The following is a 26,589-nucleotide window of genomic DNA, read 5'->3' on the forward strand; positions in this document are numbered from 1 at the left end:
CAAGCACCTGAAAAATAAAACTGCATCTTTTATTTTCATCTGGTTTGTTTTCCCCTTCAAGATGTCTGTTATCTAAACAAAGTCAGGTTTCCAGCAGCAACAAACATTTGACTCACTAAACCCCAATCTCTAAAGAAAACTATTAGAACTTCAAATTATATTAATGCAAATACTATAATGCCCCAAATCACAAAAGCCACTTGTTTTGGCATGAGCAGCCTAGTTAGAACACTTTGGTTGATCAGTTCAGAATTTAATCACTGGATACAGGCTGCTGTATTTATTAAAAACTGGACTGCTAGCAACTCACAGGCTACAGCTACATGCATGCAAGAATGAAAAAAAAATTAATGGAATGAAATAGAGATTAAGTAAATGATTTTTATGCACCTGGCGATAAGCAAACATCTTTATTACAAAACAAAGACAAGCCATGAAAAATTACAAAATTATCTTTTAATCACCAGAGAGCTTTCTACAGCCTCCTATTTGAACAGGATAATAGGTATTATGTAGATCCCTAAGCAACTGCCTCATGGGGAAGTTACATCACCAGTATGGGAAAAAAATCACCCCCTCCTCCCTGGAAGGGAGCTTGGCGCCTTCAGACAGACTCAAATTTAAAATCCTACAGCTTCACCCAGCTGATCCCATCCACTGGAACACATCTACAAGTGCCCAGGGATGGCAGGAACCACAGGAGAGAAATATGCCCTTTCAGCATTTCATGCACTGATGAGCCTTGTAACAGATAAACATACCCTGCAGCAGCTAAACTGACATGTTATAACAAAGAGGAAATACAAGACTTAAAAATTTCATCAGATTACTATTTATTCCCCTTTTCAGAGGCAGAGTACACTGTGAATAAATCAACACTCAAATGTATCAGACTGCATTAACTAAAACCCAAGCTTGGCAGAACAAATTTTATCAGAACTAAAATATTTCAAAATGTAAAAGCCACAGGCTTTGCATATTTATTCCCAGACGGCAATTCAAAAGTACTGCGTATGACAAAAAATCTGGGTTCAAGTGTGAGACCATTTTGAAGAAGGCAACATTTCATCTTCTTCCAACACAATTAGCACTAGGTCCCGTTGTTTTCTCCTATCAGTGCACAGTGCAAGCACCACCACGGTCCATGGACCACCAGAGCTGCAAGCTCTGCTTGCGGGACACAGTGTGGATTGTAAGATACCTGTGGCACTGGCAGTATCCAGTGAAAAGGAATCATCACCTCTTCCTAGCACAATGTGTAATCATACAGCTTGATGGGTTTTCAAAAACAAATTTATTCACTTGCTTACTTGACAAAAAGAAAACCTTTCTGGTTCCTTCCTTGAACCACAGCACTACAGACTAAGCCTGCTAACAACTCCTACACTGATCTGGAGATACAAAAATCATCGAAACATGCACAATACTCCAGAATGGTTAAGGCTGAAGTGCCTCAACACTCCAGCACACTCCTGCAGCGAGCAGGGAGGGGGGGAAGGCCGCCCACCACACACCTGCTCACCCCTCCTCACCTCCCCGCGCCCGGAGCTGCCCGGGGCAGGAGAGCAGGCAGGCAGCTGTGCCAAGGACCTACCTGGCACAGGCACACCTGAGCAGCACCTGAGGAGCGCTGCCAGGGCCCCTCTGCTGCAGCTGCTCACCAGGAGAGAGATCAAAGTCTCAAGGGGCAGAGAGCACAGGCAGACACCTGCTACAGCGTAACCTCACAAAGGACACGAGCCCCTCGCCGCCTGTGGAGAAAGCCTCCATGTATTACTGTAGGTAAAGAAACATTAAGAAAGCTATTTGATTGAAATATTACCGTAAACAGAAGGGAAAACTAAGCTTAACACACGCTCTTGTGAGCAAAAACCCAAGGGTAAAAATGCCCCGCACTTAGCACTTTCACTAAATGACTGTGTAATTTAATTTCCCAGAAACCCATTAGCTTTCACAAAAGGAAAATTAAGAGCAGATGAGAGCAATTCTTTGGTGTGAGTGGAATTTATTTAATGTAATACCTGGGGAAAAAAAAAAGATAAATCTGAAACTGTATGAACAGACAGAAAACACTGTAACTCTAGAAAGCATCAGCCCACAGAGCAGCGGCTGTGTGCTGGCAGTAACCAGTGTGTCAGAGCCCAGGTCTGAGAGCTGCCTCTGCCCAACACACCACGCCAGAGCTGGGACACAGCCAGATGCATAAACAGTCCAGAACAAAAGGACTGCTAGCATTCAAAACAGAAACAAACAAACAAAAAGGAACCTCCATTTATTTATGGCAGTTTTATATATTCGTACATGAAGCAAATTATTCAAATAATTATCAGAAAGAGAGGAAGAAATAAATGAAATTTAACTTAAAATGTTACTCTGGGTTTGAAATTTCATTATAAAACCCAAAATACTATAGAAGTCACAACAGGCTTTTAGTCAATCTGTATTATGTAAAACCAACATCAATTCAGAGTGACATGCTCCAAAAGGAAAAGAACCTTAGAAGGGAGCTTGAACGGAAATCTTCCATTTGCCAGATTTATTATATGCAATGATTTGAAAAATGCTAATTATTAAAAGAACATAAGCCTAATAGAAGCATGAAGACAAGAAGCATTACTGGGGTGAAATAACAGCAACACTTAGTTTGTGAAAAGTAGCCATGATGTATTACATAAAGGTGAGTCAGCACCTTGGTATTTTTAGCTTTAATAATCAAAACAATAAGTGATTCAATGAAATGTAAACATAATACTGTGAAACTGCACAATACAGTTATGTAAAGTGAATGTTAAGGAACTTTTTCAGCATGGGAAGTTTACAGTCTGTGGCTTCTGGTGAACTCAGTTCCAATACCTCTAAGTATTTCTTGTAACTGTGGATGAGCTTATACTCATGGATTTTTTACCTGGGAAAATTTTTCTAAACTCACTAATATTTGACAGATAACTATGTAGAATGGGAAGTTTATCAGGTATCCTTTTACAATCTTCTTTCAACTAAGTGGCCTGTAAAATGAGATGGACAAAAGCACTTGTCATAATCTTTATTATGTCACTGTTTGTCATTTTCTTCTTTTAACATTTTCCTCTTTCTTCCTAATGAATTCTCCAAAGGATATAAAATACTCTGTCCCCACCATTCTCCAAGTTAATAACAATGTAACTGCATATAAATTATTTCAGATCAATCCTGCTATTACTCATATCTCTGGAGATAATTTCCATTGTGATGCCTGTTTTTTTTTTTTTTCACATGTTGAAATATTAATGACTACAGAAAGCAATTCAAGGAAATCTAACTATTATTTTGGACAAATAGAGAATCTGCCAACTCCCTACTTGCATCTGCCCTCTCCCTTCCTAAAACGTAATTAAGACAAGATTCCTAGAAAAACTAAAATGGCATCATTCTTAATCTGTGCCATTGTAATAACTATTTACCCTTGCTGGTTTGCCACTATTGCCTTCACCATTATAAAGTCATTTGATAACAAGATGTCTCTCTTCAACTTCAAAATTCTTTTATTGAAGGGTTACTGAGGAAGAAAACTAGCAATTTTCCTGAAGATTAGTTGGATTCTTAACTGAGTACCAATTCAGATGTACGTCTTCTTTTAATTGTATTTTAAAGTTCAAAAGCCTCTCCTTTTACTGAGAAGAACCTTTCAGAAATGATGGTTTTAAAGGCTTACATCAGTTGTTCAAGAAGTATACTGGAAGGCTTACAGAGGCTTCAGCTATTTACCATGTTGCTTTAAAAAATGCCCCTCCAATGTTCATCTTTAAAAATACCTACTACTATATCCAAGCCAACTGGGGGGCTTAAATTACAAGTCAAATAATAGATTTTACAATAAAAGTTAAGGCAGTAATTTCAGTCTGAAAGATGCACTGGCAGAAGCCGAGGTATTCTTAGAAACCTGCCCAATCAGGCAATCAAGTCAATTAAATGAATAGCAACTCTAAAACCAGAAAGCATCCCAATCCAGATATTGATCTCTCATTCATATTATTATTACACAAAATCCACTGTGAGTTTCACAGTAACCAAAAGACTAGCTTTGAAAAGTCTTAAAATTTGGCTTCCACCCATGAAGCACCTCCCTGCTCTTGCCACTCTTCACACAATAGTTTCTACCCAGCACACACCTATTAATCCCTGCCACAATGGAACAAGTCTGCTAAACAGTAAGAGAAGGTAAAATTCATTGTGTATGTAGATGTAATTTACTCAGAAACCCTGTTTTGTGATGCCTGATGACAAACCACCCAAATGACCCAAGTGCATCAAGTACAACCAACAATAAAGAAGTTACACTGCAAAAACCCCAACATGTATTACTCCATTTCCCTTTGCCAGTACTAACTTTGCTTCTTTCACCTATTTATTTTAAACATGAGAAGAGTGAGACTTACTCTTTACATTCACATTATAAACAGTAAAAGAAGCGATATTTTTATTAACAATCTGAATAATTTATAGCTCTAATTACTGTAACAAGTTTCTACTCCCACCATGTAAATACCAACTGTTGTGTCTTGACTTCTCTGCATGGTCAGTCCTTCCATCTCTTAATGCTGGTCATAAGAAAGCACCACAGCACTACCCAGCAGAAGCTTGTTAGGAAGAGAAGCAAAGCCACCAGGATGCTAACAGGTGAGCATTACAAAATAACCAGATGGTATGAACTAAACTAGTAACTGCAACCTGCAGCTTATCTATTGGAGTCAATGAGTAAATAAGGCAGATAATCTAAAATCCTTTGATTTCATACATTCAGAATCTCTGATTTCATTGACAGGTGTTCAAACCCTGCTGCTAGCTCAGAAAGACCTAGAGTTCTAAAATGTAACACAATTAAACTCTAAATAAACTAGTTAAAGAAATAACAAGAAAACAAAATATATTAGAAAGAAAACTTGGAAGAATGATCTCTCTTCCTACATCAAGGGACTGCTATCAACATGGCCAGCTGATATTCAACCACTGTTTTTTCACTCACTATTGACTAAATTTTTTAATGACTTTTTGTCATATACCTTGTGGAACTGTGCAGTACACAGACAACGAATGTGGAGCACAAAAGTTTGGCTGTTATCCTTTCTACCTCTTGTGGAAAGACAGGCACACAAAAGAAAGTAATTCGCCCACTTCAAATTTTCAGGACAGACCAACAAAAACCCCTTTAAGCTATATTCAAGAATAATCTGCTTTCTTTCTTCCCAGTAAGTAGTAGTAAAAAGCTCAGGAGAATAAAGTCCAGGGAACAGTACAACAAATGATACAATACCACATGCTTGAAGGGTCCTAGCAAAAACTGACCTCTCCTTGCAAGTGCAGAGTACTAAAAGGCAGCATAATTACAGAGAAAAGAATCTCATATCCTTGTGAATAGTTTTCTAGAATGTAATTAAAAGAGAAGTGTTGAATAAGCAAAGATTATCAAGTCTAAATGGAGCTACAATACCACCAATATATCTTTCCCTGATTTTCTACATATCTCTATGGATACCAACAGACTATGCTGGTCCCAAGAGGATTCAGTGGTTTTACTCAAAATATAAGTAACGGCCCTTCTTTTTTTATACTACCAAATCAACACGATAATTCTGGAATTCATTAGTGAAGAACACTACCCAATCCAGCATAATAGCTTTACTTCCTCTGCAAAACACTTCAAAAAATATCTAAATGAATATGGAAATGCATCTTTCTGTGGCAAATTGTTCATTATTGAATCATTATCAACTCTTGTTAGACAAAATTTCTCTCTTTTGCAATGTACAAGATCATTAAAATGTTTGAGAGCTCCATCATGAAAGACAGTGGCACTTTATAATCCACTATCTCTTCAGGCAAATATGCTTACGGCTGAACATAATACACAAAACAACAACATCCCCTTGACACACAATTCTTTCTTTTAATGGTACTCTTAAGTGTTGACAGCAATGGTGAAATATGTTGTCACTCTCTCTTCTTCTTTTTTAATAGTTTTTAACTATTTCAGAAATATATTTCTGCCATGATAAAATTTTGGGAAGGCATGTATTTCTTAAATCTTGTTTGTGGAACCCCTGATGCTCAATCACTGCTATTAGCTAGTGAGATATTTCCTATAAGCTCATCAAGTTCATGTTCTTAGCTTCCCTCCATCTCCTTTTAAATCCAAAGATCCCGAAATAATGCACCAATGCCTTAACTATTGTATGTCTACATTAGTTAATAAAATAAATGTGTTCATTCTGTTTACGGGAACATGTCATAATTTAATATTAAAAAATTGTATAATATCTTTTTGTCTAAAAATCTTTAGAAGAATTATCATTTTTCTTTTCAATAATCGATAAAGAAACTATAAAAACAGATAGTAGCACCACACAGAAAAGTACTACTCTATGTTTTCATGTAGCTTTTATCATTCCTCTCTCCAAACTTTCACCATCAATTAAAATACAACGCAAAAATTAATGATGTGAAGGTGTAATGTACAAAGCTGTATCCCTTAGAGTAACATAAGTAAAATGAACATTATTTTTTGCTATGACATGCCAAAAACCGCAAGTGGAATACCTTTAAATGCATACTTTTAGAATTCTGATGTGAGCATATCTTAGAGATATATACTGAAAGCTTTCTATAATTCTTGGCTGTATGTAGAAGGAAATTAAGTACTTTTGCTCCAAGGAAATAAAATCCCTAAGAACTCTTAGACACAAAGCTTTACAAAACTATCTCAGTTCTCAGCAGCTTTGGGTGACTGGCATATACATATCTTGCTATTTGTTAATCCTGTCTACAAAACCATCTAAATGGAGGCTTCTTCTCAAATCTCTATTAATGATGTAATTCTATTATGTCTAATAGAATCATCTGTTCAATAAAAATGAAAAACCAAGAAGATAAAGTGGCACCAATTATTTTTGTCATATATTTAAAGGCATATATAGTTTAGACATTGAATGGCTTAAATTAAAAACATGAGCAATTAATTTGCCTTTGGTAATATGAATTAAGAAAGAAATCAAACTTGGCTATATATATTTTTGTAAAATAAAATCAGCATCAGCTACAAAGCCCAGAGACATTCCACACATGCTGCTGATCAAAATACTGGAGAAGCAATTGAAGTAACTTGACTTTTTAGCTTTCTACTAAAACAGAGAAAAGACAACATGTTTGAAACAGTATTGAGGGAAAGTCTACTTTGCTTTATCAAAATAACTGCTACATTTTGCTTGTTGTCTTCAGAAAGAAGTGTCATTGACCAATTGGCATGTCCTCTCTCTAATAAAAGTCAACAGAGATGGGCATTTTAAAATTGCCTATTTTCAGTTTCGTATATGAAGTTTAAACAAAATTCTTTGTTTAAACAAAAAATTGTTTTCAGCAATAGCTGAGCTTTGTCTGCCTCTGTTTCAGAGAAAATTAAAGTAGTAAACAAAGACTGAGCAAAGTAGAAAGATTTCCAAAAGAAATTGCAGACCACCAGGATTTGGATTTAGGTAATCCACTTAGATTACCATGGCTATGTCTTAAAAGGACAATACTGAGATCACAAAATAGGTCATGTCTACAAGATGGGGAATATAGAAGTGAAACAATGTAAAATGCAGAAATTCAGAACAAATATTCAGTCATCCTGAAATCTAAGATACAAAACAAAAATGGTCCCAAGACCATGTGTTGCCAAATTAAATATTTTGAAATCAATAGTTTTATGTTTCAAACTGGACACACCAAAGGAGATTTTCCAACCAATGCCATCAACACATTAACATCTTTCAGGTAACACAAAGTGCAGGCAATGAAAAAAAGTTTTCAATAGCTAAGGCCACCATGTAATACACCATTTGCTTGCTTTTTTCCAAGTTTCAAAAGCAGAAAATGTTAAATAGGTCTGGAAGCAGGAGTTTCCATCTATTTCTTAGAAGTGACAGAGTTTCTAATACAGAAAATATCAAAGAAATTATAAAATTAAAAATAATAAGCAAGCCCTCAAATTATTACCTGAAGGGAAGCCTACAGTAAATTGTTAGGTAGCTCAAGAATTGAATGTTAAGAAAGAAAAAATCTTTAAATGCACAAATTAAAAAATGGTGTGCCTTCTTAAAAAAAAAAAAAAAATTAAGGAAAAATAACCTTGAAAATAAATTTAGAATTTACAACAAATCAAAATATATCACCTTTCTAGATCAACTTAAGAAAATCTTGGTATTTCCTTCTTCTAAAAAGTCCCGGATAATGGCCTTTATGAGGAACTCACCCAACATAAAAAGATTTGAATAGGAAAGTCAGTGTTACTATGAGAAACAGAGCAACTTCCAGATGCTTGACATGTCAGGCCTAGACAAGGGAATGAAAAATGTCTCTTTCTGACCAAAGAGGCTTTGAGGGGATACTCGTAAAGAATTACCTACTTACCCATCAGATTTGAGTTCATGAAAGGTGTCGGGGACAATCCTTCATGAGGCCCTAATCGACTGTCATTCAAGTGATCACTGTAATGAGGACTGTCTGCAAAACCCTAGAGAAAAAAAGACCAGAGTATTAAACAGATTATTTGGCAGCCCTGCTAATTGAGTGTAATGACACTTTCCTAATTAAATGTGCAGAGTCACAATTGGTCATTAATCACAAAAGTTGGCTTTCAGGTCTATCTCACAGAAATTATTCTCTGCCCACATATTACTTTCTCCCCATCAAAAAGAAACCACATCGTTTCTTAATAAGCTGTGTCCTCATGGACAAGATTTCTAAAAATTGAATAATACAGAGATATTTTGATATTTGAATCCTCTTAGTGTTAAAAGTCACTAACCACAGAGAGTAAAATTAGTCTGAAGAACTTGCAACTCTTTTTTTTCCCCCTAAGCTTTCTGTTTGCATTAATAAAAGATAGTAGAAAGTTCAGGAAGAGTCACTAATGTTAAGAAAAATGTTGATGCAGATGAGAAGAACAAATTCCATTTCTTCTTGCAGCCTGCTATTAATGTTACAGATTAATAGGCATTTTGACACTATCACATTATTAACCAGCATAGCTCACTGACAAAAGGTTTACTTCCATATAGTGATTAAATAAACAACTTGGTCACCCAATTTGCAAACAAGCACTGAAACTGGAATACTTTTTTCATTTTTCTACCATTAGCACAGCCAGCTCACCAGGCTTGGAGCACCCGTTACAGAGTCAGGAAATACTGGCTTATTGAAAGCTTACACCAAAGGAAGAGGAGATGGAAAACAAAGAAGTCCTTGGATGTATATATTCTTTAATTAACCCAGTTACATAAAGCTCTCCTCAAGACATTTTAAATCCCATCAGCTTTTCCGTATAAAGGTATGAATATGCCATTTGCCCTTCAGACTTACCAAATGCATGCTGAATCACTTATTCTGTACCTGGCACTCAAAATTGTACTTCCTTTGTAGCCAAAGTTTTGCAAAATACATATAAACATTATCTTACAACTCTCACTTAGTCACTTCTCATTCAGAAACCTAAAGCTCAGGCCTAATTAAGAGAGGAGGAAAAATTGTTCACAGCTACTAGAAACCATCCCAAGTGCCCTGGGACTATAAAATCATCAATCACTGAACATTTATCATTTCTCCAGACCGCAGGCTCACATTCAAGACAACATTAATGGGGCTGAAACGGGCCTCCCTATCTTTGCAGGCGTGCTGTCAGTTCTACCAAAGGGCTGCTAAGTGAGGGCTAAAGAACTGTCACAGCGTTGCTGCTGCTTATGGATGCGTGTCACACTCCTGCTGCTGCTCGGCTGCACAGCAATCCTTCCGGAGACCCAACTCCCCACTGAATCTTTGGCTGACTTTATCTGCTTCTGAATCGGTGATACACTTGTGATAGGCATCCAGAAACAATCTTAGTGACATTTACAACTTGGTTATGACCACAAGGGTGTCCTCTGGAAACCATGACCTAGCCCCGTCTGTCAGACAAGCAGCATGGAACAGCAGCTGCTGAGGAAATGGAGTAGCTCCTAGCTAAGGTCACCACATGTGGTTTATTTTTATGCTGAAATGAAACAAGAAAGAAATTAAATCTGCTGAATAAAGAGACAAAAATTTGCAAATACAGGACCAAAAACAAACTCCTGAGTAGGTAGCTTTGTATTTGTGTCCCTGCTTTTACTCTTTATCGTGGTAGTTTTTTAAAAAACTTTTTCCCTAAGATTTTAGCTATACTTTTTTTTTTTTTTTTTTTTTTTAAGAAAGAAACTATAAAGGACACCATCAGTGATAAAAGAGGATCCATATCTCAGACATTCAGCAAGTGGTGCCCAAACAAGGCCCAGAAACTGCCATCTTTAAGACACCTATATTTATAGAGTAAATAAGATATGTGCTGAAAATATAACATGGGTAAGACTCATTTCATATACAGCTGCACATCATGCAACACAATCTACCTAAATGCACAGGACTCTTAATGGTCTTCCCCATGTTAATATTGCATATCCCCTCACAAAATAGAGGAATCGGAGAACTGGCTGGGTGGTTTACACAAAAATTAATATTCTCCCTTCTATCATCAAATTTCCTTTGAAGAATACTTGACATCATGTTCATTTCATATACCCTCTCAGTTGCCCAGAATGCACTTGCAACCAATTACCACAGCATACAAACTGTACATCTACACTATCAGACAAATCACCTACTTCATCTACCTGGAAAATGGCCAGGATTATCCTTCCCAACACCAAAGCCATTGAAAATAAAACATTTGGTATACAGGGTGAAAATGCACTAAGGAATACACAAGCCCTTTAAGTAGGATTGTTTTTTTCTGGACTTTAACGCAATTCCTAAAATTAATTGTATCAGGCATGGCATAATTTGACACTAGAGAATTCTTACTTGTGCAAATTGTAACCTATGCCTTCACCTACAGTGGACCAATGCAAAGAGGTCCTACCTTGGCCACCATGCCTGACACCAGTTACTCAGTCTCAGTATTCAGTTGTGGATTATCAACTCAGGCCACAGAGTTCTCTTTGGGATTAGAAACCCTGGGCTGGTTCCTACAAATAAGTCACCCACACTAAATGAATACAAAATAACCACAAACGTGCAGTTTTGATTTAACAACTTTTGCAATTAACAAAAGCAAATGAAGAAAAATCAGAAGAGTTCTAAGGACAGTGATTTAAATTACACAGTTTTTTCAGAGCATTCTTCACATTTAAGCTGTACTTCAAATAAAATTGCATTCCTCTTACCATTCCTGGCTTTTGCATCTGTATTGTTAACAGAGTAAACAGCAAAGTACTACTACTGGGAAGAGTTGTAATCATCATAGATAAGCTTCTGATAAACTACTGGAAGCTTCTAGTCATATAATCAAAGATCAAAAATGTATTTAACAAATACAAGAGTACAAATCAACAACGTATGCTTATTGCTCAAAGAGAACAGTTAAAAGCCTTAAAAAGTCTGGAATACCAATGGACAGTGGTTTTTAAGACACACCCAACTTGTGTGACTGAGTAATGAAGAGATGACACAATCAGCTGGCACATGAACTCATCTCCCATGGCAAAAGCAGCAGAAGATGGCAGGGAGGGATTTACATTATATCAGAGCCCCTTTTCAAATCCATGTTTTAAGCAGGACTCAATAATACATACTACCAAAGTTCATTCTTCCTTTCTGAGAAAGGCAGGAAATCTCAGTTCGTGACAATTTTGAAGACTAATCTACTGAAGCTCACTTAAATATAGCTGCATTGATGTAGACTGCAAGCAGAAAAAGGAACTAATGAGTCATGCCAAAAGTTACTCTCCCCTCTTGGAAAGAGCTATTTGATGGTACATATTCTGGCTGGTGATGTCATTCTTTGGACCACAGGTGGGCTTCCAAAGCCCTTTGGAGCATTTCTATCTCCTGTTACCTGCAGGGCACGTTTAGCATAGAAAGGCTGGAAAGAGACATTCCACGCTGAATACACATGCCCATTTCTGCCTCTGTGCCTTCAGCCAACCTACTAACGCACTAGTATGCATCAGAGTGCACCCCTGGAGTGTTCAGCAAATAACTGGCAAAAAGCCTACAAAACAGGAGTTACTGGACATTTATTTTCTGTTTTAAGCACTTTGTTCTGAAAGGACTGCAGATAGCGGAGGGCATTTTTCTGCTTGTAGAGAGCAAACTGATTTTGAATATGATTAGATGACATAGCTGTAAACTCAAAACTGTCTTGCTTGTTCCAACTTCATAGCTATTACAAAAGCAAGTTTTAACTTTCCCAAAGAAAGACAAAACTTCTCTTTCTGTACTGTTATAGCCCAAATAAAGTGGAACTGGGGTTAACTGTTCCCTTACAGCATTTTGTAATGTTGTCACTGTTCACTTTGCACAGGCCTCTCCCCAGATCTCAGTCTGACTGAATGTTTGTGATCAGAAAGACTATCTACTAATTATCTACTAATAATACCTGTGATGAAATACAGCAGAAAGACTAATGCTAATTAGTACTGCTTTTTAACTCACTAGTGAAGGCACTCTCAACATTGCATACTCTAACTTTATTCGTTTTCCCAGGATTTCACTGGATTACAGTGATGTTCTCTAATCATTCCAATAAATAAAGCCCACCTATTTAAAAATTCCACAGTTGTAACATTCATTCCTACCTCTTCTGGGTAAGATGTCCCAAGTGCCTAAGGGACTTAGGTTCTATCTGTATCAGGATTTTCCAAGCACAAGGCTGCTAACACAGCCAAACCAATTAAAAATCTGACACTATTTACAAAATTATTAATACTTGTACACAGGACACCTGAAAATTAACTTACATAATGTACTATTCTAGAAGACTCAGAAGACAAAATGGAAAAAAATCCCTGACCCATAAGCCAGAATAAACACATTGCTTACCAGGCATGTTTATCCTACCAAATCGTGAGAGAAGGCCTGACACAATGAGTCTATGCCCCATTTTACAAAGTGATAATTAATCACTCAACATCTTTCAACGACCATTAAAGCTCTGTCATTTTGTTTAAATTTAATTACAGAAGTCACCTAAGAACAAGTGAAAAGCCTTTCCCAGTTCACTGTCCCTACTCTTTTTTATTGCACCGGATCCAGGTTTTCTGTGGGATTAATCCTCTCCCATTTACTTCCCCTTCAAAAACACAAAACTATTGTCCCTTGGCAATTATTTTCTGAAGTCACATCATAAGCACACACATGCACACATGCATAAGCAAAATTGTACTCCTGCCCCTAAATCAAGTTGTGGAGTTTTTGGTTTTGCTTTTAAATAACCACAAAATCTTGTTTCCACTTCTGGGTAAAATGCAAAAAATTGAGAAGACAATGCCATTACATGGCACACCATTTTCCTATGCATTTATTGAGTTCATACTCAACTCATTGAGTTGTCCTCCCTGCACAATGTACTACTCCACAGCATTTCATTTGCTCAAGTCCACTAGACTAGAGATAACAGGGGTTTTGTTTGTTTCTCCTCCCTTAGCCCCAAGCCCTCTCCTACACAAGTCCCTGGGAACAGACCAAAATCTAAGGCTCGTAACCAAGCTGCCAGATCACTAAGCACGTATTTGCATTTTAGCAATTTACAATATAGCTCAATTACTGCCTTTAAACTTAAGACATTAAAATTCCACTAAAATGAATGGCTGAGTTCACAGTTTGACATGGCTGCAGACCAAAAGATTAAACTTAATGAATGCTGCTTTCAATTCCTTGAGTTTTATCGTTTGGCTGACTTTAAATAACAAATATTAATTGTTTAAAGCTCAGGAATACTGAGGTCCCTTGCAATCTAAATTTGGCAATGAACTTATGAATCAGGCAACAGTCATCCAAATGACTAATGTGTAAATGAACGAGTGAAGCTACTGCTAAAATCCACTTTATTTTGGATTATCTAGCGGTCCAAACTAATCTGAAAATTCTACAGACAAACAAGAAGGGAAAAAAATGCAAGAAGAGGGGGGAAGCAAGGAAAGAAAGCAAGATGCAGAGGCGGTGAGAGACAGACGGACAGACCAGAGACTGGCTACATCCAGGAACACTGCGCTGAGTCACTGACTGAAGGTTAGACAAGAGGCCCTGTGCAACAGCCATACCAACATGCCAAGTGAATTTAAAAGATTATGGATTCTATCATCCTGAATAATTCCAGAAATACACAACATTAAAAAAATATAGAAATAAAAATAAGAGTATTTTTAGTCATTGAATCCATGTATCTGTCAACAGCTCTTGAAGGGAAGACTAGAGAGCCAAAAGCCTGGCTTGGTCTACTGAACACACAGATCAGGAAGAATGTTGCAAAAATTAAGGTAAGCTAAAAATAAATGCAGAGACGAGTACTCTTCCTTTTTGCCTTGAGGATCACTTGCACTATATTCATTGATTTTAACGGAACATCAAGAAACATCACATTGCCACAGGTCATGGCCATAACTCCATTTAAATCATGAACAATCTTGCAGCAGACTAGCAGTGGGAACAATGCTGTTTCCAAGCAATGACCAAAGTCATCTTATGAAGTCTGGAGCAGATGGATGATGATGGGAGTCTCCCCACGCTCCTTACACTGTTTCATCCACACTGCTCTCATTTGCCCACTACAGTTCAAATGCTAAGGGACCCAAGCTGAGACCTCTCTGATGTGCCAGCAAACAACACATCTCCCTCTGCAGGCTCCATGTCTGCCACCTCCCAGCCCCCTGAGAACAGCCAGGAATTCAACCCCATCTCCCCTAGCTGCACAAGAAGCTTAGACAATACTCCTTAAACAGAGGAATGAATGCAGTTTGCTGATGGAGACTGCCCAATCACACCAGAAACAAGGAGCTTTCTAGCTCCACTTGCTGGCTTTAGTTATGATTCCTTTTCTGTAACCATCAGTAAGTGTTAACATTCAACCACAATATCCTAAAGACAGAAATGCAGCTTTTTGTGTTATTTGGTCACCTGCTACAATATGGCAGGGCAAAAGCAGGTATCGCTACCCCAAATTTCACACATTATTGGGAAAAGTCAAGAGAGCTTTCACAAGTATCCTCTAAGTGTCACCCTAAGTAACATGCTTTGTAACAAAGTTCTAAAACTATTCATTAGCTTTTTTCCCTGTATCAAATTGAAACACATGAAAACCTTGTGTGCAGGAATGTAAAATAATTGAAAACACAGTTTATTTTTTTTTCAAATTTATTTCGATTGTTATTTATTTTTTAATAAACATCATTTTCTCCAGCTCTAAATCCATTTCCAAGAAGTTAAGTTCCTGAGTGACAAATCTGATTTTAAACAGCTAAACCCAATAGCCCGTTACACCTCTCTAAACTCCTGTGAGACAAATATCAGCATGATATGCAATAGGACAATTCCCTGGACACATGGAAAACTAATTTGTGAACAGATTCCAATGCTAATTCCAATGTGGTAGGTAGTTGCAATAAAAACAAAACAAAAACCACAACCAAAATATCCACTTCTCTAATACAGATGAAATGAAAAATTCATATGATAGAAACCAGATTTTTCTAGCTCTTATCTAAGCTATAAACCAGGAGATAAAATTATAGAAGTATAGCCACCAGACTAACAAATGCTTAAAAAGAAGATGCTTGAAAACCTGACTAAAGCATTCAGAATTTAAAAAACAAGACTAGCTTTGAAAAATGCTGCTTGTCAATCAAAATATAAAGTAGGCTGCATTTGCAAGTGTCCTGAGCACTGAATATGGACTATTTAATTTGGGCTTTAATTCCACAGTGAATCATCTACTACCTTGTAGAATACATCAGGAAAAGCAAATAACCAGCAGCAGAACCACCAAACAACTTTCCTCCCCCGAAAAAAAAAAAAAAAATCAGAGGACAAAAAGGACACAAACACAACAGACTTGATAACACTTACTGTGTTTCTGTGTCCCTCTAGTCTTGTTTTGCTATTTAACAGCTTCCCTTCTTGTTATGTACCTGAGATTAAGAGGTATAAAATACTATTTCAAAACCTGCTATCTCATTACTATTTTTTTCTTCTTTGCAAATTAAAAGTACTGCTTGCGGTGAGGGGAGTATAGTTTGGGCATAAAGTATTTCAGATTCCAACTCATCTCTGAGTATTTTACATACAGTAGGGCGAACAACCTGTTGCCTGGTGCTACAAAACCATCTAATCTAACAGTGCTATCTTGATCAGTTCCACTCTGGCTTCAATTAAAAACATAGAGTTATGTAAAGGAACAGGAGGATAAACTGCATCCTCAGTACCGAAACTAAATTCATGTTAAATCAGGTCAAAATGTACACTCACAGCTTTTAGTGCAATGTACATGTTGCAAATTATTTGAAACACCCGCAGTTCAGACTTTGGAAGAAAAATGCCTCAGCTAATTTATGCTAAATTTTTAACAGTTACAATTATTATGTGTGTATATATAAAAAGGGAATCCATCAAGGAAATGTCTTATGAAAAACATTTCAGATGTGCTTGATTTGGAGACAGCAATCTGAAGAGGTCAAAAACTGACTTGTTCCTTTTATGTTACGACAAAACCAAAACAACTAAAGAAAACCTCACAGAGCATTTGTCTCCATGAAACAGCAATTATTAGCCACACCACAAAAACAACTACAACCAAAAAAATGTTTAATTACAATACAGTGCTTACTCCAAAAAAAGTGATTATACCAATTTGCTGCTACATTATAAATTACAACTCACAAATACACAGGAAAGCTAAAAAACTCAGGATCATCTCACAACAGGAAGACAAAACTTTCAAGTGCTGTAGGGCAATATATTATTGTGCAGAAGACATGGTACTCCAGTCAAGTACCTCCGAATTTGCTTCAATGAGCTCAGGAGAATAAGACTTTCAAAAAGCATCTTTACCATCCTCTGCAAAACACACTAAGAGTTCCTCTTCTAGTGCAAGGCATTATGAACACATGCAAAACTATCTGTAGCTCTATATAACTCATATAAGGGAGAGACTTGCATACATCAACCAAAGATATTCAATAAAAAACCACCACTGCTGCACATAGAAAGGTAAAAACACGATTGGAAACTAGGAAGAAAAACAAGCCCCACAAGAGACAAACTTGGTACAAACTTGATATTGTAGGTGCACTTCAGTACAACAATTCAAGAATAAGGGAGGTTATCAGCACATCACAGAATTCCAGTGACTGCTAACTACCATTCCTGAATTATTCCCATAAACAATAAAGCTTTCCTACTTTTGTCTTCACCCCCACAATAGGATCTTTTCATATTATTCATTTTTCTAACAAAACAGTGGGTGTATGCAAAAAGATATTTTGCTCACAGAAGTCACTAATGTCTCCATTTGTACCTTTTCACAAATCTAAGACCACCACAGCAAATTCAAACATAAATACCTGCTGTTCTTTCAGTGTTAGAACACTATTTAGCATTAGGTAATGGAAAGACAAGGCTCCTATATGAGATTTTCTCAAGCCTGCTGTGGTTCCTAGCCTTTAATGTTACTTGAAGACACTACTGAAGTAAGAATGGTTTAGCTTTCAATTGGTATTACCAGAGACTCTTAAAATAAAATAAACTGCTATTACATATGAGAGAAGGTTCTTGTCTGAATTAATTATTGATGGAAAGATTAAAACCCATGACAAGCCCCCAACCCCAAGCACAGGAGCATACATCTCATTTTCACAGTGAAAAGAAATTACCAATATGTTTTCCCCAATTCCCCCCCAAAAAAATACCCATACCAACAGTCTTCAATAATTCCATGGATAAATCAAAGAGTGGGTAAACAAATATAATAAAGTTTGCTGATAGCAATTTCTTTTAAAATAATCATAACTAAAAGTTAGTGCAAATTTGCAAAGCAAGTTAACAATGAAATTGGTAATAAAAGACTAGATAAAATCTGGTGTAAATAAATACAAAATGAACACGCTCAAAACTACAAAACGAACATGCTCAAAACTAACTTAATGCCATAACAATGTGGTAACTATGGTGCAATGTAAGACAAAATACTATTTTTCTACACAGTTTTTAGAACATTATCACATCACAGCTCAGTGGCAATCAAAGAATGCATGGCTTTGCAACAAGTAAGAAAGGAACAGAGAATGAATCTATCATTATGTGGGGCAGAAATTGATGGTATACCCTCCTCTTGGCTAGTGCATGCAGTCAAACACCCTAACTCTGATGTTTTACAGAAGGAGCAGAAAGATTCACGGAACAGCACCAAGAACCAACCACAGGTTAGGAGCAGTCACTATACAAGCAGATACCAATAGATTACAATTCTTCAGCTTGGTTGAATATAGAAGTGGCATGTAAAATAAAGGTGTTTGCAGGAAAAAAGAGTAAAAATTATAAAGTATATCAGTAACCATTTGGAACACGGTGGCAATCAGTTGCATCACTGGGCAGCGTACATAAGACAAAAAATGCCATAAATTTCAGCACAAAAGCCTTGTAATTTTTGCCAAAACTAACCAAAGCCAGAAGAATTCACAAACAGCAGAGAGCAAGCCCAGTAACAGCTATAAGAACCATGTCCAAAAGGTTGGCTCCGTCCAGGCAATCTAAGCAAAGACCTGGGGTATTGTTAGGAGAGTACACAGTAAAGGTAGCAAAATATTTGCCCTATACTCACACTCTTTCCTTATGCATCATTGATGGCCACAGTCAGACCATTCATACTGAACTGAACAGACCTTCAGCAGGATTTGGGAAAGAAAAATATCCTTTAGCCAGTATTCCACCACCTTTTTTCATTAGCTGTCAACAGATATGCACTAAACTATCACCAAATTCCAATTCTATTCTTGAAAACCGTTTCTCTTTCTGTGTCTTTGGAAATTCCAGCCAACAGTGAGCCAACACTTGGAATTCTTAATAATTTTGACACTATATTGTGACCTTTAACAAAACTCTAGTAGTAGGCTGCACATGGACTTAAAAGAAAGTTGAAAATCACACACTATATAAAAAGAATAAGTGGTACCTCTTGAGATTTCAATTTTTCTATGTCTGTGGAGAGGTCTGAGCTTTTTCCATGAAGACTGCCATTTTCCTGTGAACAGACAAACAAGTAGTAAGAACAATTAGGACAAGAATAACATTCTCTGTTGAAATAATGAGGAAAAGCACTGGATTAGAAATTTGAACATGTAAGACAATTACAGCTTACTTAAACTCTGTGTTAATCAACACAAGGAATAACCTAGAAATGTAATAGGCTGTGTAGAATTTGCCCTGCCTTCCAAGAAACCAATCTATGCTCTCACAATACAGACCCAAACCCTCATTTTTGCTCTTTCTCAGAGACATCTGGTCTAGCAGCACATGTAGGAGTAGACAGAAGTTATCGTTATTCAAAATCCTGAATCAGTAATTTGCCTCATTAGTTGAAAGAAAACCAAAAACTAAAGACCATACAACATAGCCAAAATTTATGCATGCAAGCTTGATTTAAACTGGTAAACAAAGTCCAGTGCTTTTCCAGTGAATTCAGAAATTAAATTCCTGTGTTCTACTTTTTTTTACAGAAGATACCAGCCACAGGATGAATTAATTCATGGCTCTTAGTCTTTACCAATTCTATATACAGAGAATATATCTTTCTAGTGTTCACTTTTCTGGGGAGAACACAGGAATTAAATTTTCCTGTGAAAAGGAATTGAGTTTTCTTTAAAGGAAAACTCTTGTTACTTAAATGACATTCCAGATTACCATTCTTTATTGCCTCATTTTGAAAAACAACAAGCAAACAAAAAAAAAAAAAACACACACAAGGTTTACTGTTACTGACTTTACACTATTCAAATATTAGCTAGCTGATCCTCTATCATATAAAAAAAATATGATTAATACAGCCACACAGCCAATGAATCACAAGTTCATATTCCAGTTAGGTCAGCTTAACTCATAATCAATTCAAATTGATCAGCAACATAAAAAATGAGAGTCAAAACACCAAACACATGATAAAAATATGAGTTACATAAAGCTGCAGAGTAAGATTGCATTTCAAATATAAAGGAGGCATTTGAAGGTTCAGCTCCATGCCCCAGGTTATACAGGAAGTTTTAAAAGAATGTGGAATTTCCATGTTGCACAGAAATATTTCTTCCACACATAAAGTACTTCCACATTTATTATAATTTACTTGCTAATGATCAGTGGAAAAAACAGGACTTCATGAGAAACCTTTCTACTGCTGTCTTCCAAAGTAAGGCAGAGGCCATAATAATACCCAGTGAGCTGAACAAGGTCTTGCAGCCTACCCATTTCATTCCACAGCACAAAAAAGCTGCGAAGGTTCAAGTGCTAGCACAGCTCTCTGACTCAGAAGCACTCAGATCAGAACATCAGGTCTGCTGTGTATACCTAGTTTAGGTACTTAGTTCATTGTTCTTTTAGAGAGTAAATATTCATAAAAAGAAAATGGAGTAGATGAAAGGGAACGTCAGTAACTGGGGTAAGCTTGCTTTGACCATTGCGTTAAGTTTGAAAGGGGTCACATTATTTTAGGATATCAAATACTAGCAAGAACCTTCAGCTCAGTAAGTGGGATGGATGAGGCTAGAACGAGAACAGGAGGAAGATATTTAAAAAGAAAAGCCTGTCTTCAACATCATGACACAGCACATACTAGAGTAGTTAATGTTAACAGAGAGGCAAGTGTTCCCTACACTTTGCCAGTAAATCTGCTCCTAAGTAACATGACTTCTACTTCCAATTTCTGACTATATGTTAAATAAAATACATGCTCATCATTCAAGCATACATACAGTTTATTTTCATGAATTCTAAGCCTATATATTTTTTAGTCTTAGAAATTTAAATTGATGCAGTAGCTCCTCAAAGTGTCTAAAAGATGCTAATCTGTATATTTAAAGGAGTTTCCCTTCAAAAACTTTGCCAAATCATCTGCTGATTTACGCTGTGCATTCCCATAAACTTTCAGAATTAAAAAAAAAAAAATTAAGAATTATTATGTGGGTATCTTACCCTTGAAGATTCATATGAAGGACTTGGCTGACCGCTTGTTCCCCAGGATGTGGCACCTGTTCGCTCATCCATACCTAGCAATAAAAAGAAAAATACCAACCTGTAAGAAATTAGAGCAAAAAAAATGGTCTCTGATGCAAGCTGAAAATACTCATCTGCTTCCATACACTAAGTAAATTCATCTGCTTTCATATACTTAAAGCAGTGTTTCTAAAAGCAAAACTTCAGATGAACAGCTTCCTTATTAATTCAGCTGGCTACAGAGGAACCTGTTCATTTGGACACCTGCAGCTGCTGAAAACAGGGGCATAAAAAAGCCAAGAAATTTGCCAGTCTGCTGTCTGCCCAACCCAATCCATAAGAAATTAGCATGACTAACAAAACAAGCACAACGATGTGAACATCATGGCTTTTTGAGCAGCCCGATTTATCTGCATCTCAAGCAAGCACTAAAATATTGCAGCACATACTGTGGAACACATACTTGTTATCTACTCTTTGCTCTTGTGTCTTGCTTAAGTATTGTAAAATGTGCAAAATTATTTCCCCTGCTTGGCCTTTATGTGACATGCAAGATATTTTAGCATAATGGGGAAAAAAGGCAAGACAGACTGGTTATATTTCAATGGCTTAAAAAGCCCACAGAGAATCATGGTCTCTGCACTACTAAAACAGTAATATTTTTTACACTCTGTAACGGTTCTTTTAGAATCAGTTCCCTTTATGCAAATCCAGGTCGCAGCTCACAAGAGAAAGAGGAAGGAAAGGATCTTTAAACACCGTATCTGAATCTATATCCTATGTACTATCCAATTTCTATCCAAATTTGATTGGTCAAACCACCTTTAAACCACATTCCCAAACAGCTAATTGCAAAAGCACCTGAATTCCTATAGCAAATTCCTTCATATAGGATAAGGCTGCTACTATTCTAACAATTAGGTTCCTGATTATCTGCTTCACAAGATATTTTTTTGTCACATGTGGAACACTTCCATCCTAAACTGCAGGCTTGGAAGCATTCTGGCCTACAAGATGCAACTCATTAGTTCCCGACCATATGAGCTTTTCTTATCAGGAGTTTTGATATGAAGCATAAATTCTTTATGTGATATATGCTATAAACTATTTATTAAGTTTTATAATGTCATAATTTATAAATAAGAACTAAGTGTCCCAATTTATAAATAAGGGTAGAGTGCAAGCTACTCCATACAACCATCTCTAAACCCTAACTTTATATTGCAACTATAAAATTTTCATGCATATTTCTCATTTGGCCATACTGCAAAATCGAATGTAAACTGATACTGTAAATAACTACCTATGGACTATTACTATTCTAATCATTATTTCCTTAAGAAATGTTCTTTATGAAGCTATAAAATAGTATTTTGACAAAGACAGCCTGCAAAAAAAAAAAAAAACACAACAAAAACGTTAAACTGAAAGTACAATAAATCACCCAAAAACTACAGACACTTTTTGGGCACTGCAGGAAAGATCCTCAAAGTTGAAGAATGCTCTTTGAAAACGCAAAACCACCACTATCTTGAGCCAGCAGTTTGGGGAAGTTTACTGCATTTTGCAGCTGACAGTATTGTTGTTGTTTCATTGTAACTGGTCCAGGAGCTGAGTAAAGAGTCGTGGCTGGCACTGACAAAGGCAAAAGTAATCTTTTGGCACAATTGTCTCTTTTCTGCCAGGAACAACAGTGCTAGTAATCCAGTCATTATCATAACAAGTCTTCCATTGCCTTCATTTCAGAAGAGACGTATGTGGGGTGAAAAAAAAAATGTCTTACTGCAAGACCAAGTCCTTGGGAAAGTTTAAGATACAGTAGGTTATACCAACCCATTTCAGGAAATATGCAACCAGATAATGGTTATGCATAGAGTGTTCAGATTCTAATCAGTAAAACATGCTACTCATTTGAAAATTTGAGTCAGTGGGACATAAGGACTTATGTTATGGTTCTGCTTAATCAGCACATGTACAGCTAAAAATTCAAGTATTTTAATTCTACCATTTGAATTATGCAAATAAATTGTTTAAAGAAACTGCTCTAAACCAAAATGTAACCGCTTCAAATAGGAAGAAAACTAATTTCTGACTAGTTCCCAGAATTCTTCTTTTCTAAAAAAGTCCAGTACAGTTTACTATTCTAGCTAACTTCCTTTTTCCTGCCAGGTGTCCTTTTCCTCCCTTTCATACAGCATTTTTCATTCTTATAAGCACCAAACAGCCTTACATGTAGACCTATCTCTTACACAGAAGGAAGATGCTTTCACATTTTTAGATGCTCTGTGAAGGCTACAAGAAAAAAGGAATCATGTATTGCACAAAGAACACCAGCACTCTTACTGCTGCTTGACATCTGGATTTGATTTGGAATGCTACCTCTGCTGCCCTTGTCTCCATCAACATGAGACACCAAACAAGTGCTGCCCCAGGTAGCCAACAACACTCAACCAGGAAATCAGATGTGTGTCTACCATGGTGCTCAAGGAATCTGTTCTGCTTTGCACACTAATGTGTTTTCCATGGGTGACAGATGAAAACCACACAAATGTTGCATGAGACAAAGACCCCGACCATTTCTAGCAGGATGGGCACAAACAAACAAACAATGCATACATTAACATGGCCAAAATTAACTCTACGTGACCGAGCCGGGACCATCAGATTCACTTTTAAATGTAAAGCCATTAAAGTGGGGATCACTTGGTAAAAAAGAGCATGGTCATGTTCTTTTGCTTATAAAAATCTATCTTTACCATCTATGGTAATAAATTCAATAAAGTCTCAAAGCAAAAGTGGCATGAAAAGAGTTCTAGTGTTTTCCTGGAAAAGGGAAAAGAGAACAGAAGAACTAGGGGGATCATCACCATTGTATAACCCCTTCCACAAGGCAATGTAATGACCAATTGCAGTATCCATTAATTAATCATGGATGTTAAAGAGCACAGGAAAGCTGTGACAGTTAGCAGAGCACTGAAAAACGTGCAGGGCAAGGCTGCAGTATCTCAGCCTCCGTAGGTAAAGCAAAAAAGGTGGAAATTGAACTGTTTTGTTATGAAGGTCCAGTAACACAGACGTATTCAGGCAGACAGGAGTAAAACAAGGTCCTACCCCCACTTCCTTTTTTTAGTAGGCATTGAGGACAGAAAGTAATTGAAATGACTCATGATTTCATAGTTCTCAATCAAAACTGACTACTTGTATAGCACATATGCTGCAGCTTAATTAGGGAGTAACTCTTAAGTGTGATGTTTGCTCAAGCAGGTTCAGCTGGCAGACTGGGGCTGGGCTGGCTCACAGGGCACCTCCACAGCACTGCCTGAGTGTCCCAGCGAGGACACTCCTCACCTTGGCCAGCTGAGGACACTCCTGACCTTGGCCAGCCCAGGACACTCCTGACCCTGGCCAGCCCAGGACACTCCTCACCTTGGCCAGCCCAGGACACTCCTCACCTTGGCCAGCCGAGCCCGTGGAGCACAGCCCAAACCCTGGAGCTCAGCCGGCCCGCAGGAAAGGCTGCGTGTCCTCACTCACCTCGGGGAAACCCGGCCAAGACATGAGGATGCTTTCTGCCTTTATGCATTGGATTCTAAACAAGCTTTGCTTAACATCACTTTTATGATGCTGCTGTGAGCATTTCAAGCTATTCTAGAAGAAAACCTGAAGAAACCTGTTGCTTCATTACTTCAACATATGTGTTCATTCTGAAGAAACAGATCCAAACATTCATCTAATAAAAAAAAATTGGATCTTACAATCAAACTGAAATGAAGGTTGTTCTTGCTGGCATAAGACAAAGAAGACTATATTTAAAACTTATTACAAGACACACAGGCTCTAATGTTCGTGTAAACACTATAATATACTTTATAGGGTTACCATCTGCTATGATGTTGATCAAATAAATGATTTGACAAAAAAAAATCACATTGTAGATTGTTATACTAGGTACTCAAGGTATGAGTTTCTATCTTTTATAGCTTCTTTATCCAATTTTGTTTCGCAGTAATGATATTCCTTCAGATAAGATTCAACATCTGAAATCAATTACAAAAAAACCTACAGCACAAACTATAACAGCACTGATTGTGTTTTGCATGTCAGACTCACAAACAATCAATCTACCTTTAAGCCATATATTGCAAAAGTCTATTTTGAAGTATGATTCCAATTATTACCCAAAATTATATTTTAGGTCTAGACTCTCGTAAGGGGGTGAAAATAGAAATATTTGATGGAGAAATACTATACTCAAATATTTTAACTTTCAATAGGTTAAGACTAGTTCTTAGCCTCTTCTTGTTGTTTTCAATTAAAACCTTCTCTTTTTATACAAGATGTAATATTTTCAATAATATAATAAAACAATTTTTCTAACAAAGAATTCAAAATTCACAAATCAAATAAATAAAGACAAGTTCCACATGTTTATTACTCAGGGAGTGGGAGAAAACACAGATGACGAGGACCAGAATGACACTCAAAACCAAAAGCAGCTTTGACAATACATACAAGGTGGTAGACTTAAAATATCCAAAGCTGAGAACATTAATTAAATTGAGGAGAGAAATGAAAGGCAACCTGTCAATTGTCTAACCACATGAGTGCCATTGGGATAAATTCAGACACAACACTGTAATTAGGTAAAAGACAAACCACTTTCATTTCAAACTACATAAATAACTTTCTCTCCATCCACCTTCTACAATAAAGGAAAGGGGAAGTGCAAGCATGGAGGGGAAATAAAATATTCAAATCTCAATGCAGACTGTTTTTTGAAGAATATACTAATTGTCTTCCAGCATACAGATACCAAGTTTCCCCTGGTCCCTTCAGATCAAAAAGCAAAGTTCCTCCCCAGTAAGAGAGTTGCCTATTAGAGGCACCATGGGAGCAGCAGAGTATCATTTTTTGTACCTTTGCTCCAGAGAAAACCCATGGAAGAGTTACGGATATATCACGGAAACGTGATCTTGAGTCTGTTATCTGGTACCACCTCTGGACTCTAAAATTACTTCAGGAAACTTCCCAAAATAATTGTATTAAATTGCACAATGCTGCTCACTCTCCTCCCCGAACTGAGCCATGGTGTCACTGATTGAACCCTTAACCCATTGCACAGTGTAAAAGTGAGATTTTTTTCCTGGGTTTACCTATTAGTTTCACATCTTTCCCCACCTGCCCAGTAGGCTCATAACCATGGGAGTTGAGATCTTAACTACCAGTCTCTAATGGCAGGAATTTAAAAGTGCAAGGAAGCCCTGCAGGGACTGCAGGGACTGAAGACCCCCTGAGGGGACCTCAATTAGTACCCATAAAACACTGGCTTCCATTTGAATATTAATCTTTGCAAAGATCAGTTTGTAAGATCTGTTTGAAATATCAACTGTGATTATTAATAGTGGTAAATAAATTATTTTTCATTTTTGAAACAGTTTATCCTGGAGATTCCCAGAGCATGATTATCTGACATAGCAAAGAATAAATATCCACTATGCCAGTCATTGTGGAAATTATTTGAATAATAGTCAG

At 37.0% G+C, this 26,589-nt stretch overlaps 1 protein-coding gene across 6 annotated transcripts in view; it reads right to left on the bottom strand.

Moving 5' to 3' along the window:
* TCF12 (transcription factor 12) overlaps positions 1–26,589 on the bottom strand; it is a 158,991-nt gene that overhangs the window by 97,559 nt on the left and 34,843 nt on the right. For all 6 annotated transcript variants that reach the window (XM_030281176.4, XM_030281177.4, XM_030281175.4 and 3 more), the window contains exons 4-6: positions 21,037–21,110; positions 19,028–19,096; positions 8,425–8,527 (exon numbers count right to left, since the gene is read on the bottom strand). In XM_030281176.4, coding sequence (XP_030137036.3) covers positions 8,425–8,527; positions 19,028–19,096; positions 21,037–21,110 — 246 coding nt within the window. The remainder of the gene's footprint in view (positions 1–8,424; positions 8,528–19,027; positions 19,097–21,036; positions 21,111–26,589) is intronic.

This window comes from Taeniopygia guttata, chromosome 10 (assembly GCF_048771995.1).
Source record: "Taeniopygia guttata chromosome 10, bTaeGut7.mat, whole genome shotgun sequence".
Lineage (NCBI taxonomy): Eukaryota > Metazoa > Chordata > Aves > Passeriformes > Estrildidae > Taeniopygia > Taeniopygia guttata.